We start from the raw sequence: 17709 nt of genomic DNA, 5'->3' as shown, positions 1-17709 counted from the left end.
CTTGAAACACATCCAGACGGTGTCTTCTCAAAGATTTCAGTAAACCTGTATTTTCAGAATCCTACAAAAGTTACCCGTGGTTATTATAGAATGTAAGATGCTTGCAGCTGACTTTGATCACGGTGGACAGTCTCACCTAGTGATAATTCAGTATGTAACCAATATGTTATGGAAAATGAATTATCATTAGTATAAACTCATGGCTCTGAAAAATCACAGTAAAGGTGACTGACTGGTAGGTCAGGACTAATACTAGGTAAAGTCTAGGCTTTCTTGAAGACTAGGTCTACAATTCATTGCTAACCTAGAGTCTAAAACATAATCAACCCTCAATGAGTATTTAATGAATGAAATAAAGAATTATGTTACTTATAAATATACCAAGATAATCATAAGACTATCAATATCTAGTTGTTCTCAGACTCACCAGTTTATCCATGATGAAATACATTCTCTGATAAAGCCAGTCTACAGAGATGGAAGAAATTAATCCTGAACCTCTGTAAAAAATTCTCAGGTCAGACCCATCAGACATGTTGGCAGCTTCCTTCACCCATATGAGCATTCCTTCAGAGAAATAAACAACTTGCTGGTGGACATTAACTGATATTCCTGGAAGAGCCATGCAAATACATGTGTGTCATTACATAGCAACCAGAAAAAAGACTTACATGAAAGAGAATGTATTTCTTTAATCTTTAATAATGGGATTAAAATTGCATTCACCCGGGATCTTTCCTTTCACACTACGGAAACACTGTTCTCTATTACACTGACCTGTAATATTACGGCGTGTAGCATCTGACTGAAGGCAATGTGCTTCATCTACTAAATGCTTTAAAGATCTCTTTCTTAGAGAAGTTTTCCTGGATAAAAAGAGCCACTGTTCCTCTTCTTGAACTGAAACAATACCACAATTTATCATCAGATAGATCAACCATATGCACATTGACACAAAAAAGATCAATACCACCCTTCAAAGCAAGGGGACTAGCACATGGAAGGGGCTGGTCAGATTATCTCTGAAGGCACTGGGGTATTTTGACTGTGATATAAATCACATTATTCTATGATTAGGGTGGGAAGTGCAATGTCAGTCAAGTAGAATTTCTGTGTATGTGCCCCTAAATGCCCTCAAAATAACATCACATGCAGTATCACCATTCTCAACCACCTTGTCCCAGTCGGAGCTCAGCTGATTATCCTCAGCCATGGGAATTTGACTGGCAGAGGTGGTCCAGCCCAAGCTAGAGGGGGATGTTGCATAACACACACATATAGCTAGACCTTGGTTGTCTCTGTTTTGTCTTCAATAATCTCTCCCTTTGAGGCAGGAGAAAAGTCCTTGGAGGAATGAAATTTGAGGACTGCAGAACTCTGCTTGACGTCCTGTTCAACTGGAGACGGACGCAGCACGCATGGATGAGCACTTTTAGGGTAATTAATAAATGTTATGCAATAATCACAGTAACAACAATATTAAGCCTGCTCTATATTTAATTTGCCCTTCGGATGCTTCCTGCATAACAAAAATACCTCTTCTTTCCTAGACTCTAGTAACAGCCAAAAAAACCAAAGGCTAGTGATAGATGACATTTAATACCCACTGGCATATGCACGCATGTGCAGATTAGGGGAAGGGGCGGTCAAGTCAGCACATGAGTTTCCCAAGAAAACAGAAAACTGGCTCCTAGAATTCAGAATCTTTGTCTGTTATTCCAAACTCTTTTAACTAGCTTCACCCAAATATTTCCAGTGTTTCTTAGAACATGTTCTTTTATTATTTTTCTCAGATGCACATCATGCAGTAAGCCTTCAGTCTCTCCATACAATTGTTAAAATTCCAAAGCCAAAAGAAAAAAAATGGTACTTGCAAAATTATAACAAAACTGATTTGATAGATTGAATATCCAAATGGTAAAATGTAACTTATTAAGTTCAGATATATTTTTAAATCTTAGGGAGACTGGTGTTTTTTTAAATGGTAATTTAAAAAAAAAAGGTTTTTAAATGATGATACATAATATAAAATGGAGGTTAGGGCAGAAAGAATATATGTGTCCCATAAGTGTATAAATGAGAATCATAATCTCGAGTGATTTTAACTGAAACCAAGGGCTTACTTGAGGCCATTTTTAATCCCTAATTTAAAAAAAATTTAAATTCTAGTGTGAAAACTTTTCATCTAACAACTTACATTGATTGGTCAAATACTGGGACTCACTTAAAATTGAAAACTTACCTAGTACTCAAAAGACAGTGTCCATTTGGGCAGAAAAGTTAGGGTCTTGAGGCACACCAGATGACCCAGGACCTCTGAGATCTGAGCCCACCCTTGCCACTCCCTTAGTTCCCTTGTAACCAAAGGTGCGTCCCCGGTCTGTACCTGCTGGGGATGAAGTGGTAATACTAGATTCTGCTTCCGGCCCCTCACCAACTTCATTTACTGCTGCAATAGAAAACCTATTCCAAAAACAGTTTGGAGAGATGTTTTTTACATGGCATGCTGTGAACATGAGATAAAAATAGGAGCAATAACGTTTCTATTTAAAGGACCATGTGGTAATGCATGTATCTGGTTACTTGGTTGCACTGCTCAGCACTAAAATGACCATCAATTACATCCTTGTTTGCATTCCCCATAGAATAGTTCAGGGTCACTGAGGTCAAAAACTGAACTTTGCTATCTGCATGACCCTCATTCATGCCCTAATTTAAAGAGGTCTTAGTGAATGCTAGAAAAGCTAACAATAATAAAATAACCCCCTTAACAAGTTAATACAAAAATACTCTTAACAGAATTTTCCCTCCTTACTTTTTCATGTTGGATCAAATGAAGAAATGATATTTCTGGTGTTTATGATGTCTTCTTTAGCCCATATTTATTAACCCATATTTATATTTATCTCAATACAATAGAAATGCTCAAGAATGTTTTTACTTAGGATGGTGTAATAGAAGCACACAAACTTGAGGAAAACCACAATAACCTCAAACCAACAGTACAAATTCAATGGGATTTCTCAAAATACATTTAAATTAATTTCTAGCCATATTTCTTAATTATCATGCCCACACCCACACTGGTTACATTTGTCGTGAGCCACTTAAATCTTACCTGTAGGTGGTACTTGCTAGAGTGGAGTAAAACTGGAAACTGGTTCTCTGTGTCCCTGAATCTAATTTTTGATTTTTGCTGGTCAGCCTTAAGTTATAACCCAAAATGGGTCCACCTGGGAATTGAGGTGGAGCCCAACTCACTTCCACGGTGTCAGGACTTGAGCTTTCAATATTCCTAATCAGGGGAGCAGTTTCAGGAACTGGAAGAGATAATGGTGACACTGTGAGCAGAAAATGCACAGGGGAAAATGCAGAGAGGATGGGGAAAAAGTCTTCTTTTTTGAAAACTTGGCATGCATGAAATATTTTTGTTAATATTCACAATAATAAGTGTGAGATAGAGAGAAGGTGGTAATATATCTATGAATTGCAACTCCCAACCCCTAAATGACACCAGTTGGCTACTTTCCTAAGGGAGGCTTTCAAACATTATTTTCCTCACTTCTAATTTATGCAGTAAAATTAAATGTGGAAGTGTGCAAATAGGATACATGTTCCATAAAAAAAAAGTTGTCAAAAATCTCTAGAGATCTAAATGACTTGAAACGTAGGATGGAACCAGGCTAGTAAGGAGAACAGAATCTGTAACAGAACTGGAGTCAATGATTAACAAGAGTTGAAAGAAGTCCTGGGGCCTCTTCCCTCACTAGAGTGCCGTGGCCAGACTAGTTCCAGCTAAAGATAGGGATTTAGATAAGCCTGAATTAGAACAGTCCACTTCACCCCTGCTGGCCTCAGCACTGCTGACCCAGGCTCTGCCTTCCTTTCCCCAGCTCCCAAGGTCCCCTGGAATCCAGGAGGACTGTGCCTTGCAGGGAATTAAAGGAGCATGCTTTAACTAACTAAGCACTCACCCTTAGACTTCAGGAGCTACCTAAGTGGCAAAGAACAGAAAGGAAAACAAATGATCTAACAGTCCTTCTTCCACCCCAAGAATACTGCTTTCCGTATCTCCCATGCCCAGAAACCACACCTGTTTATTTCCTCTTTTTGTAGAAAGGACTGTGGTGTCACTTTGCTCTTCAGCAGACTTCTCTCCCTCTGAACAATTTTGGCAAATGCTCTGCCTCACCCCTGACTCATTAGAGTCGGGAGAAATGAGACAGTTCAGCCCTCACCCTGGATGAGTTTTAAAAAGGTCTCTGCATTGATATCTCAGCCTTTCTGTGATACGGTTCTGCCCCTACCCTCAGACCGATCTTTGGCAAACACAGACATCATGGCATCAGTCCCCTGCTCCATGTACTCAGTCACCCTGGTGAACAGGGAAGAAAGAAACATCTCCCACTGAATTAGAATCAGGATGTCAGAAAACCTAACTCTTTAGGTCAATGTCCAGATATCATCTGCTCCACTTCAAAGACATTAGGTGCCACCTACATGACAAGCTGTGATTATTGTCCAAATCTCCTCCCACAAAAATCTTCCGTGAAAGGCTGGTCAGGTTAAGCAAGGTATTCCTTGCCTATAACCATTCCACCTGATTAAGAAGTTATCTTCATAAGGGCTCCAGTTAAGGGCTCCAATTAAAAGGCAATAATACCATCTAAAATTATATATTTCCCATAGCTAAAAGAGAACAGAGCCATGAAGTAATGGAGCACAAAACAGATAACTTCGTAAGTTTTAATGTGGCTATAAAAGTAAGAGAAACTTGAAGCGTGAGGTGCTATCCATGGGAAGAACCTTCAGTACAGGGTCTGGCCTGCCTGGAGGGTATGTGGGCTTGCATATCCACAGAAAGGCCCAGAAATGGAAAGCAAAATTTGACTTCTTCATTATTTTGACTTGACTAGTCATGCGCCCTGGACCCTCCAGCACTGGAAAATGTTCCACCGCTGTTGGAGTACATGCAGCATTGCTCTGAACAAAGAATCCACGGATTCTACTCTGATCTGGAGCATTTCAAACATGGCCCATGTCTGACCTGAGGTTCTAAGGATGGCCAGAGAATAATCAGCAGGGGTGGCCACACACATCCTAGCATCTGATAAGCAAGAAGAGGACATGAATCAGGGAGGACAGAAAATGCCCCCACCAGCACCATCAGTTGTCCAGCTATGCATAGGTCTAAGGCTTAGTTCAGCGTGAGGGTCTCTGCGCACAGCTGAATGTCTGGAACTGAGGGGTAGGGACATCTAACATCTAGAATAAACCCTCCCAAGTCCCCTCAGCTAAGTCTGAGGGGGAGGGCACCAGGCAACCTTTCCTGAGTCTCTGCCCCAGGTATTCACCTCCCTCAAAGGCTCTAGGCTTAAATTTTTTTCCTGGTAAAGAAGTCACATCTTTGAAAGAAGAAATCAGAAAACACTCCAATGTATGTGATATTTTTAAAAATTATCTATAATCAAATGTTTAGGTATTATAACAACCTCCTAGCTGGTCTCTCTCTCTGTTACTTTCCAGTCTCTCTCATTCCTTCAATCCTTTCTATGTGTAATCGCCAAAATGATCTTTTGAAGGAGCACTCAAAGCAATTGCTCATCTTTAAAACCTTCCATAACTCCTAACTGCTTACTGAGGCTTATTCTGACCACCTTATTTGAAAGACTCTCCGTTTTTAAAGGGCAGACCCTGCTCAAAACATTCGTTTTACCATAGCTCCCTGCGTCTTCCCACTTAGAATATACTTTCCTCAGTTATTAGGTTTCCAGCTTAGACTATTTCTCCTCCCCCAGTATGTGGGCTCCCCAAGAGCAGAGGGTTTTGCTTTGATCCCAGAGATAGGGTGAGCACCTAGAACACCACTTGGCACCTAGTTAGGTATTCTGTTGTTGGATGGATCCATTAAAGAAGGACTAAATGTATTTCATTGTTTAACATAAAAACAAACTAAACTGAAGCTTTGGGATAATCCCTTATTTCTTAAGCATGCCATACCTCCATAAGAATGGGTCCTGTAACTGGGGCTTGGTGGGGAATACAGTTGCAGCTGGGCTGTGAAGATCCAAACCACTCGAAAAATATATTCAGTGAATGGATGCAGGGTCTCCACCACGTAGGAGAGCTTGGACACAGCCTAGGTCAATGAGAGATCAGAAATCAGCATTTATAGATTCACCACCGTATACTTAAGAGCACAGATTCGTTTGTAGATGATGGATGGCCTTGGGATACGGGGTGACCCAGGGCCTGCCAGATCGGATGAAATGGAGGCCTGGAGCTTGGAGGTGGGCCATCTCAACATCACTCTACATAATTCACACAGAAATTCTTTCCTTCTTCCAAACTGCAAAATTATGCATTCAGTCATTTGGCATTTACTTCAAAGCTTTAATTTTTCCATGTTAATATACGTGGTGTCTTGGGACTCTTTTTCTCTGAACTTGCTCATGCTTTTCTTAAAAGGGACCATCCTGGCTGACCTCCCTGCCCCTCATCCCAGGTGGAACCATTTTAAATGGGATGGGCAGATAATGACAAGTGGTATGAGTAGTTGCTTATGTGATACTGTGCTGAAGAAATAATATACATGTCCAATGATATGTTTTCCTCAAGATTAAAAGGTTTAGCATAAAGAGTAGTGGAGACAAAGTTCATGTAATCCAACCACTCATTTTCTGTCTGAATCTTCTCTCGAAGGTCTCTATACATATATTATATGTAGTAATTTGGCACTTGTAGTAACTTGAAGAAAAAGTCTCTGTTTAGGTCCACTGGCAGTGTTTCATACCTCAGTGTAAGTCCAGCTTCCACGGAGTTGTGCATACTTCCACTGAATGATGTATTTCACTCCAGAGATGTTGGCAGATTTCCATCGCAGTGTCACACTGTGGCTTCCAATGGAAGAAGCAAAGGGTGCAGTGGGGAAGTCTGCATTTTCTGAGGAGAAAGCAAGATTTCATTCCCCATGCCCCCTGTCTGTCAAGGCAGGAGAGAGTGTGCCTGCCTCATCTAGTGCCATCAGCACCCTCTTGATACATTTTGCCTCAATAATTCACCGGAACCATATCTGATGCACGTAATTTTAATTAGTTTATTTTTTTTTTAAATCAGCCAGTTGGCCTGGCAACCTTTTCCCCCCACAGAATACACTGTTATCTTTGAAGATAGAGTATTTTTGCGGGCAGGTAACAGGGAGCATTCTGAGACTGTCCGGTTTTCTCTTATGGTTCCACTTCTTTATAGGCTACTGGGATGGGTACCAAGGGCATGTCTGGGACAACAGAACCCTCCATTGCCCCAGGGCATGTATCCCAAGACATTTTAAAAATTTTACACTATAGATCTACAGCTATTGCCCATCTTGTCAACACACTGTTTTTATATGTGCAAGTAATTGTACTTTAAAGGATTCTATGTTCAGCTGTTTTTTATTGTGAAATATCTCATGGCTTCTGAGCAGTAGCGACATTATAGTTGGTACGCATAGTCATTGGTGCTACTTCTCAGGCACTGTATAAGGGACTGGAATTCTGAATGGTATGTACTACTGGGATGAAAGTATCTTTATTTTTTCTATTTTCCAAGATCGTGCTAATTTAATGCTTTAGCTTGCTTGTTTTTCTGGAATTTTGTATTGTGGTAAAATATACATGGCATAAAATTTACTATCTTAACTATTTTTAAGTCTACAGTTCAGTGGTATTAAGTACATTTATATTGTTGCAACCATCACCACCATCCATCTCCAGAACTCTTTTCTTCTTGCAAAACTGAAACTAACCATTGAACAATAACTCCCGCTCTCTTTCCCCTTCCCTGGGCAACCACCATGCTACATTCTGTCTCTATAATTTTAACTACTTTAAAATACCTCATACAAGTGGAATCAAATGGTATTTGTCTTTTTGTGACTGGCTTATTTCATTTAGCATAATGTCCTCGAAATTTATTCATGCTGTAGAATATGTCAGAATTTCCTTCCCTTCTAAGTCAGAATAATATTCCATTGTATGTGTATATTGCCTTTTGCTTATCCATTCATCTGTCAGTAGACATTTGGCTTGTTTCCAGGTTTTAGCGATTGTGAATTCAATATGGGAGTATAATATGGGTGTATAAATATCTCTTTGAGACTCTGCCTTCAGTTCTTTTGAGTATATACCCAAAAGTGGAATTGCTGGATCATATAGTAATTCTATCTTTAATTTTTTTTGAGGAATCACCATGACATTTTCCACAGGAGCTATACCATTTTACATTCCCACCAGCAGTGCACAGGGTTCCAATTTCTCCACATCCTTGTCAACAGTTTTGTAACTGAGCAGGACCCTATAGTCCTTCCCAGGACAGACCCCTCCCCCATATTCTCCTGCAGCTCCTCTCTGGAGTAACCAGATAATTGTATCTCACATGTATTTCCTGCGTTTTTCAGATGCTATACACCACCACCAAGTGGAAGAAATTAACTGCTTGATGATCATGAGCACATAGCCTCCAGGCCTTCTGATGTCTAAGGACTGATCACCATTAACTAATCAGAGAATTGTGCACAGCTAATCACACACCTTGGGAGGCCTGTCCCTCAGCTAGCCTTTAAAAAGGCTCACCTGAAACCCTTTGACGAGTTCGGAGTTTGGGGCATGAACCGTTCTCATTATTCTGATCCAAACTCCGTCATTTTGGTATTGTTTAGCTTCACTGTGCCTTGAATACACAAGCTTGCATTTGGTAACAATCTCGGCAAAGTCAGCCTAGGAGGAGTCTGTGTCCGTGGCAGGTAGACCCAGGCCAGTGCAGCCCCTTCCCTGGGTCCCAGCAGCTGCTGGAGCCCACTTCACTCTGGGGAACTGAAGGGTGGAACTCTCCCTGACTGGCACTGGCCGCGCCAGTACGAGGCTGTTTGGAGCCGAGAAACGTCTAGAGCTGCTGTCCACACTAGGTGTCGCCTGGGGGTGAGTAGCTTCAGCTCATGCAGGCTGGGCATTCTCTCCACTCAATCTGGGCTCATTTCCATTGGGAAGTGGGCTCCGGGCTCATTGCAAGCCACTCTGGGTCCATTCTCTTTCAAGAACTGGGTCAGTCTGTTTGGAGGCTTCTGTCTGGGGTGAAAGTGGAATTTTTAGATTACACCTCTTCTGATTGTCTGTCTGTGCAACCACAGCTTATTAGTTGTTTGTGTTTTGTGTGTCTTCTTTTAAGGTGAGCCACTCAGGCTTGTGCAGGACAGGAAAACCCTACTCACTGCATCTGGGCGCATTCCTTTCCAGGAAGTGAACCATTCTGGGCTCACTGGGAGCCACTCTGAGTCCATTCTTTTTCAGGAGCCTGGCCACTCTGGAAGCCTACATTTGGGAGTGGAAGTGCAATTCTGGGGCTACATCTTATCAGATCTTTTGTTTGTGGGACCACCAAGTGTGTTGTTTCTTGTGTGTGTGTGTGTCAGTACTTGCACTGGCCTGTTGAGATATCTTTGGTAACAGGGGTCAAGTGTGATGACACCAGGGTATCCTTCCCTATTGCGCTGGCTTTGCCTACAACAGTTGGGATTTTCCCTTTTAGAACTAGCCTTAGACATTCATTCAGTTTCATCTCTGATGGGGCTTTGGTTGGAGTTCTCCCCTTTTGGATTGATGGTGCATTGATTGGGAACCTGCCTTTTGGGGCTAGGGAATTGTGACCCTGAGAGACAGTTTTGAATTGTTTGCTTGATATTTGATAAACATCGGCCATGAATAATTAAGTATGGATGATCAGAGCTCTGTTCCATTTTATATTTTCCCTAGAGTATATTTTGTAAAACTAAGAGATAAATTAAAAAATATATTTTTTAACATAACACTGTGTGGGCTCAGTACTCCCTGAAATCTGGAGAATAATGGCCCCTAATGGCTCTGCTATTATATCAAAGCGGGCCTTTTGCAATTACTTTGGCTTTTATTTTGGCGAGGCGTGTGTGTGTGTGTGTGTGTGTGTGTGTGTGTGTGTGTGTGTGTGTGTGTGTGTCTGTCCGTCTGTCTGTCTGTCTTTCTGCCTGCCTGTCTGCCTGCCTGTCTCAGTGCCTGAGTCCAAATCCTGTTATGTCTTCCTGGTCTTGCTGAAAGTGAGGCATGTGAATGTGATCAAATGATTTTATATATTTATATATATAAATGATAAAATACATATATAAAATTGTCTATTACTGTTATTTCTTTAAACTGAAGTGGATATTTGGGAACTGGAAAAAAATTCCCCGAAATTAGCCAGGATGGTTGGGTTTTGTAAAAGCAGTTAGAGGAGGAATTTGCATTTCTTTTCCTGTCCTTTGAGATGTAAATGATCTACCTGAGCTCTCAAGGGGAAAAAAAAGATTTTTTTTTAACTCAGTCAGAAAAACTGTGAGCTCTCTGTTTCTGTCTTTATATAAAAAATTAACTTGCAAATGAGCTCTGTTTAATTGACTTAAACGTAAGTGCTTACAAATTAAATACTTCTAAGTATAGGAGAAGCCAGACAGAACAAATTTCAGGTTCATGTGATCTGGGAAACATTCAATGTTAAATTGATATCTGATATTAAAGCTAGCTTAAGCTTGTTGGAATAATCAATACAGACATATCTTTTACTGTACCTAGGTTTTCTGAATGTCAGTAGGTTCATGTTGTTTCTGTTGCAGAGTTTGTCAGCAGAAAGAAAAAAATTAGCAATATGATGAAATTCTTATAAGTGAATTAAATGCAAATGAGATAAGAGCTTTTAGATGAACTCTTTAGAAATAATTATGTTTTAGAAATGTCTACTTAAAAATGATCTCTCTAGATATTTGGTATTTTAAAATTAAAGAATCGTGCTAAATTAAACGATGGAAGTTTATTGAGTAGTTGAATAGCTAGGTAATTTCCAAACAAAATAAGATCCTGAAACATTCGCTATAAAGTAAGATTTTTTTAAGAGTTGAGGATTCCAATTTATATATGTAATTTAAATAATTACTACTACTAAAATAATAAATATAAAATAATAATAAATAAAATAATTACTACTTCTTAAAATAATGACATATTTTGGTAGACGGGAGGAAAGTAGGATACAGGTTTTGAGTTTTTAAAAAAAGGTATGAGGAATGGAATTGCATTTTGTTAAAGGAAAAGAAAATGGTTTGATCTTAGAGCTGGCTGTTTCTAGGTGGGAAAAAATAAAGGACACACTAGGATAGATATGGAAGGTTGTAGGAAGTTTGTAGAAAGGGAGCCCCAGAAAAGAGTTCTGTGCATGGTCAGGCTGAGATTAGATTAAACTTAATTAGGTGAATGGATTTTGTTATTAAAAGTAGGCTGGTGCAGGACTAGATTTGGTTCCTTTCTGTTAAGAAAGCAAGTTTACTTAGAATGCTTCTGATAACAGATTGTGTGAAATTATTTTATATTTTTAACAAATTTCCTATTGAGTTTGAATTAAAGTTCTTTTGACTTCAGCTGGCTTTGGGATGCTTCAGAGGGCCCCCGAGACATCTCAGAGAGGGGTATTGAACTGACTAGGATTGGTTGTGTGAAGGAAAAGCTGGGCTGGGCTAACAAGATGACTCACAAGTCTAAGAATGTGAAAGAAAAGCTGGGCTGGGCTAACAAGATAATTCACAAATCTAAGTATCGGAATACTGGTCTGAGTTCTGCTGGACTAACTCGTAAATCTAAGTTAATTAGTGTTGGTTTGCTGTTCATGTTTTTTTGGTAGCCAGCTGGATTTTCAAAGATATATATCTGGCTTTGGAATGTTGGTTTCCTGCCTCCCTGCCTCCACTTTTGTGATAATGATGCTGCTAAAGCTGTTCCATGCCTATTGGCCGAATACCCCAAGCTTGTACTTTACCCTATAAAACCTCATGCGCACGTCTTGGAGGTGCTCAGAGCTTCAGAGCAGAAGCCGCTCTGAGCCTGCTGGTGGAATACATCTGAGTACTCCAGCCCTCCGAGTGGTTCTTGTTTCTTGGCTGCCCTGTCGTTTCCGTAACAATTGGTGTGTTGAACTGCACATGAAACATTGTCAAATGAGTGATAAGTGTCCTTGGAGTATACAGTACGGATAAACGTTGTTAATATGGACATTCTAGAAATTATATAAAGTTTCTGAACTTTAAACATGTCCTGGTATAATGCTATCAGTCATAATTCTAATTGTTAACTTAAAATGTAAGTCACAGCAACTTGATTAAGCTTCTTTGTCAAAAACACTGTAATCAGATCTTTTATGTTGCCCTTTTGTCATTCATAGACAGTTAAGCTGATGCTTTGCAAAACTGTTTCATCTTCAAGGAGATTCATAAAAAGGACTTTTTGACAAGTACAGGTTTCTTTTAAATCATACTGCTAAGCTGGGTAAGAGATTTTAAAAGTCTAATGAAAGCTCTAATTTCATAAAACTGTTAGTAAAAAGGATTAATTACATAGGACTGAGTGAACTGATGAATACAGTAATAATTTTTTGGTTTTGTCTGAAATATTTCTGACTTTTAATCTATGTTTTCTAATTGAATTTTTTACCAAATGTTTGTCTCCCTATCAATACTGCCCCCAATGTTTAGGAATTCTCTAATGGAATTGCCACAGAGTATAACTGCTCATGATGTAAAAAATGCTTGCTTAAGTCTATTGCTAGAACCACATATACAATGTTTGTGTAACAACCAGGTGTAAGTGATAAAATGTATGGCCTGTAAATTATTTTCCCATTAACATACCTCTGAGCCTGTTCATAATATCTGATTACTATTCCCCCAACAGGAATAACTAGGCAAATATAAAGGAGACCTAGCACCAAGGGACATGATCTGAACCTGGGGCAAGAGCCACCACCCTAGCATCAAGGGACAGATATTTTGATCATCAATGCTTTCTATCGAAAGATTGGTAATCAGAAGGGGAAATGATGGAAAAATCTGCACATACTGAGGTATGGGGAAGTCATTCTGTCTTATACATGGTTTGAGTTAAACTTTACTGACCATGGGGGCCTACTTTATATAAGGCCTTTTGGACATGCATTGTACATCTGCTTTGGCCTTGAGGAGAGGAATGCATTTGAAAGTCAGAATAGACTAGCCGTGGTTCAGACATCCACGGTAAAACTAGGGACCATTGTGGATGTGATTTCAGACATGTTCCTGTATTATTGAGAACTCTAATTTTCTGAGCTGTGTCATACTTGGGATGCCACCAGCCATTCCCAAAGCAGCGTCTGCTGGCAGATGGCAGCTGCAACCTTAGGACCTCAAGGTCTCCTCTTTTGTAACTATTAAATTTTCAGACAATAAAATTGCTTTAGATCAGATATTAGCAGAGAAAAGGAGACATATAGTGACCAGTAGCTCTTGTTTTATACATACATATATATATATATATATATATATATATATATATATATATATATATATATATATATATATAATCTGAAGTACCTAGATAATAGAATATCATGCATGTCTCCTCAGATGCTAAAAAGCCACCACCAAATGGAAGAAATTCACTGTTTGATGATCATGAGCACGTAGCCCCCAGGCCTTCTGGTATCTAAGGACTGATCACCATCAACCAGTCAGAGAATTGTGCACAGCCTGCAATGCCCCTCCTGCAGCTGGCCTTTAAAAGTGCTCAGCTGAAACCCTTTGGGGAGGTCCAGGGTTTTGGGGGCATGAGCCACAAGTTCACCTTGCTTAGCCCAGCAACAAAACTTTCTCTGCTCCAAATTCTGACGTTTTGGTATTTTTTGGCCTCATTGCACACAGAAACTTGCATTTGGTAACACTTTTCATTTTCTGAGGTTTTTTGCTTTTTTTTATTTTAAGTAGCTGTCTGAATGGGTTTGAAGTCATTTCATTGTAGGCTTGATTTACATTCCTCTAATGACTAATAATGTTGAGCATATTTTTATTTTAATTTTTTATTGAAGAATAGTTGATTTACAATGTTTTGTTAGATGCAGGTGTATAGCAAAGTGATTCAGTTACACACACATACGTAAATCTTTTCTTTTTCAAGTTTTTTTCATTATAGGTTATTACAAATTATTGAATGTAGTTCCCTGTGCTATTCAGAAAGCCTTTGTTGGTTATCTGTTTTATATATAGTAATGCATATCTGTTAATCCCAAACTCCTAATTTATCCCTCCCCACCTCTTTCCCCTTTGGTAACCATAAATTTTTTTCTATGTCTGTGAGTCTATTTCTGGTTTGTAGATAAGTTCATTTGTATCATCTTTTAGATTCCACATATAAGTGATACCATGATATTTGTCATTCTCTGACTTACTTCATTCAATATGATAATCTCTAGGTCCATCCATGTTGCTGCAAATGGCATTATTTCATTCTTTTTTATGGCTGAGTAATATATATATAATGTATATATATTTTATATATATGTTTTATATATATACACACACACACACACACGCACACACACACACACACACACACATATATATATATATATATATATATATATATATATATATATATATAAAACCATAATTTCTTTATCCAGTCATCTGTTAATGGACATTTAGGTTACTTCTGTGTCTTGGCTGTTGTAAATACTGCTGCTATGAACACTGGGGTGAATGTATCTTTTTGAATTAGAGTTTTCTTCAGATATGTGCCCAGGAGTATGATTGCTGGAGCATATGATAACTCTATTTCTAGTTTTCTAAGAAACCTCCATACTGTTCTCCATAGTGGCTGCACCAATTTACATTCCTACCAACAATGTAGAAGGGTTCCTTTTTCTCCATACCCTCTCCAACATTTCTTCGTAGAGTTTTTGATGATGGCCATGCTGACCAGTGTGAGGTGATACCTCACTGTAGTTTTGATTTGCATTTCTCTATTAATTAACAATATTGAGCATCTTTTCGTGTGACTGTTGGCCATCTGTATGTCTTCTTTGGAGAAATTTCTATTTAGATCTGCCCATTTTTTAATTGGATTTTTTGTTTTGATATTTAGCCGTTTGTATACTTTGGAAATCATCCTTTGTCAGTTGCATCATTTGCAAATACTGTCTCCCATTCTGTAGGTTTTCTTTTTGTTTTCTTATGGTTTCCTTTGCTGTGCAAAAGCTTTTACATTTAATTAAGTCCCATTTATTTGTTTTTATTTCCGTTACTCCAGGAAACAGATCCAAAAAGATATTGCTGCAATTTATGTCAAAGAGTGTTCTGCCTATATTTTATAGGATCTGGACTTACATTAGGTCTTTATCCATTTTGAGTTTATTTTTGTATGTGGTGTTAGAGAATATTCTAATTTCATTCTTTTACATATAGCTGCCCAATTTTCCTAGAAACACTTATTGAAGAGACTGTCTTTTCTATTGTATATTCTTGCCTCCTTTGTTGTAGATTAATTGGCCACAAGTGTGTGATTTATTTCTGGACTTTCTGTCCTGTTCCATTGATCTATGTGTCTGTTTTTGTGCCAGTACCACACTGTTTTGATTACTGTAGCTTTGTAGAAAGTCTGAAATCAGAAAGTACGAGTCCTCCAACTTTATTCTCCTTTTCAGGATTTGGGGTCCCTTGAGAGTCCAAGTGAATAGTAGGATGGTTCTTTCATTTTGTAAAAATATCTTCAGAATTTTGATAGGGATTGCATTAAATCTTTAGATTGCTTTGGTAGTATTGACATCATGACAATATACCAAGTCTTTCAATTCATGAATATGGGGTGTCTTTCCATTTATTTGTCTTCTTTTTTTCAGAAATGTTTTGTAGTTTTCATTTTACAAGTCCTTTACCTCTTTGGTTAAGTTAATTCTAAGTATTTTACTCTTCTTGAAGCCATTGTTAAATGAAATTGTTTCTTAGTTTCCTTTTCAGATGGCTCATTATTAGTGTATAGAAATGCACCTGATTTTCAAGTGCTATTTTCCTGAATTTGTTTATTAGTTCTAACAGAGTATTTTGTGGTATCTTTAGGGTTTTCTGTGTATAAGATATCATCTGCAAAGAAAATTTTTACTTCCTCCTTTCAAATTTGGATGCCTTTTGTTGAATCCATCAAATTTAGATGCCTTTTTCTTGTCTAGTTGCTCTGGCTGGGACTTCAAGTACTACATGGAAGTGGCAAAAGGAGGCATCTCTGTCTAAACTTAGAGGATACACTTTCTTTTATAGAAAAGAATCTACCCTGGTTCAGAAAGCATGGTAAATTTTTTGAGGAGCTTAAATGATTAAATACATATTCCCATGATCTCTTTCCAGTTAAAAGAAAAGTTGACATAATTCTAATCACTACTGATACTGAATCTGAACTAACTGACTCTGAAGTAATTAAAGTCCACACTACAAAAATACTCTGTGACCCAGAAAAAATAAAGCCATTATAATCTGAGAGTTTAGCCCACAGAGAGGCTTAGCAGAGCACTTCTCTGCTGATTCTTCCACTTAAGGTTCACTTTTGAGTATTATAACTGTACAGGTAAAGCACAGTTCTACTTTCCCCATTTTATGGTGTGAGATGCTTAATATCAGGGCTTGGAATAGCTGTGGGATCCTTAAAGAGTTCAAAGATAGAGTTGTCAGCAGAGCAAGGAAGAAGGACCAGTAGGCATCAGAAAAGATGTAAATTAAGAACTGGGCAATAGGGACTAGAATTAGATAAGTACAAGTAAATGCAAATTTTATAGTTAAATAAAGACATGTTTCAAAGCCATGGTGATGCATATTGAAAAACAGAGGTAAGACAGGTTTATTCTGAAATATCAAGGCAGGAGTGAACCAAATGAGAAAAAGAAGCTAACCTGAGCTATATACTACTTTCAGTACATAGCAGAGTGGATAAGAACAGGCTCTGGAATGAGAGAACTGGGTTAAAATTCAAGTTACATCCCTCTCTGGCTATGCAGCCCCAAAGAAGCTTTTACAGCTTGTGCCTCATTTTTCTCATCTGTCAAATGATGATTATAATGTTTATACTTCTGAGGACGTAAAGAGCTGAAAGCTATATATTACTTAGAACTGTGTCTGACTCATCAATGCCTAATAAATAGTAACTTTTTATTTTAATATATTCCTAATAATTATCATTCTCACCATGTGGAAAAGGGGCATGGAGTATATATGAAATAGAATAATATAGCAGATCCACAGACAAACAGACCAGCACCAGATGTTAGAGACAAACAGGGTCTTAAGCATACAGGCAAAAGGATTCATTACAACAAATCAAAGATACAATCTGTAAGCACGAATGCCATATATTTGGAGTTGGTACAACTCATTTGTTAGTAGTACGTAGACAATGATCCATAGCCAATGAGAAATTTGAAATAAAGTACTGATTACACTTGTATTCTAACAGAATTGTATAATTAAGTTGGCAGTATAATTTCAGAATACAAGAAAATGATGTAAATCAGAGTTTCCCAAACTTTCTCAGTTATGGCATCTTTAGTTTCTCCATAATTTTTTCATGACTTCCTCGACCAAAAGAATCACCTAACAGTTCCATGTATTAAACATTATAACTTAAGTATGCATGTCCTATTAACTTAGATGTTTGGGAAAACAAATAAATTGAAAGACAAGGTAACATATTTATTTCATCCTTAAATAAAAATAATTGCCTATGAATGGGATCCGGGTGCCTATTGGGCACTGCAGAACTTCTCAAATATTGTGATCAGATTGGGCACCACCATCCTCATTTCCTGTTCCACACTGAGTTTCTT

The 17709-nt window shown here is 38.4% G+C and overlaps 1 protein-coding gene across 10 annotated transcripts in view; it reads right to left on the bottom strand.

Annotated features, from left to right (window-relative positions):
- The window catches only part of ROS1 (ROS proto-oncogene 1, receptor tyrosine kinase), a 107557-nt gene that overhangs the window by 74269 nt on the left and 15579 nt on the right, over positions 1-17709 (bottom strand). For all 10 annotated transcript variants that reach the window (XR_012508657.1, XR_012508656.1, XM_074368442.1 and 7 more), the window contains exons 6-11: positions 6794-6942; positions 6001-6139; positions 3119-3320; positions 2387-2463; positions 778-900; positions 428-612 (exon numbers count right to left, since the gene is read on the bottom strand). Coding sequence is in view for 8 of the 10 variants with exons in the window: in XM_074368442.1 (XP_074224543.1) it covers positions 428-612; positions 778-900; positions 2387-2463; positions 3119-3320; positions 6001-6139; positions 6794-6942 (875 nt within the window). In the remaining 2 variants the exon portion in view is untranslated. The remainder of the gene's footprint in view (positions 1-427; positions 613-777; positions 901-2386; positions 2464-3118; positions 3321-6000; positions 6140-6793; positions 6943-17709) is intronic.

Source organism: Camelus bactrianus, chromosome 8, assembly GCF_048773025.1.
Source record: "Camelus bactrianus isolate YW-2024 breed Bactrian camel chromosome 8, ASM4877302v1, whole genome shotgun sequence".
Lineage (NCBI taxonomy): Eukaryota > Metazoa > Chordata > Mammalia > Artiodactyla > Camelidae > Camelus > Camelus bactrianus.
The sequence above is the reverse complement of the archived record's forward strand: the minus strand, read 5'-3'. Positions and strand labels throughout refer to the sequence as shown.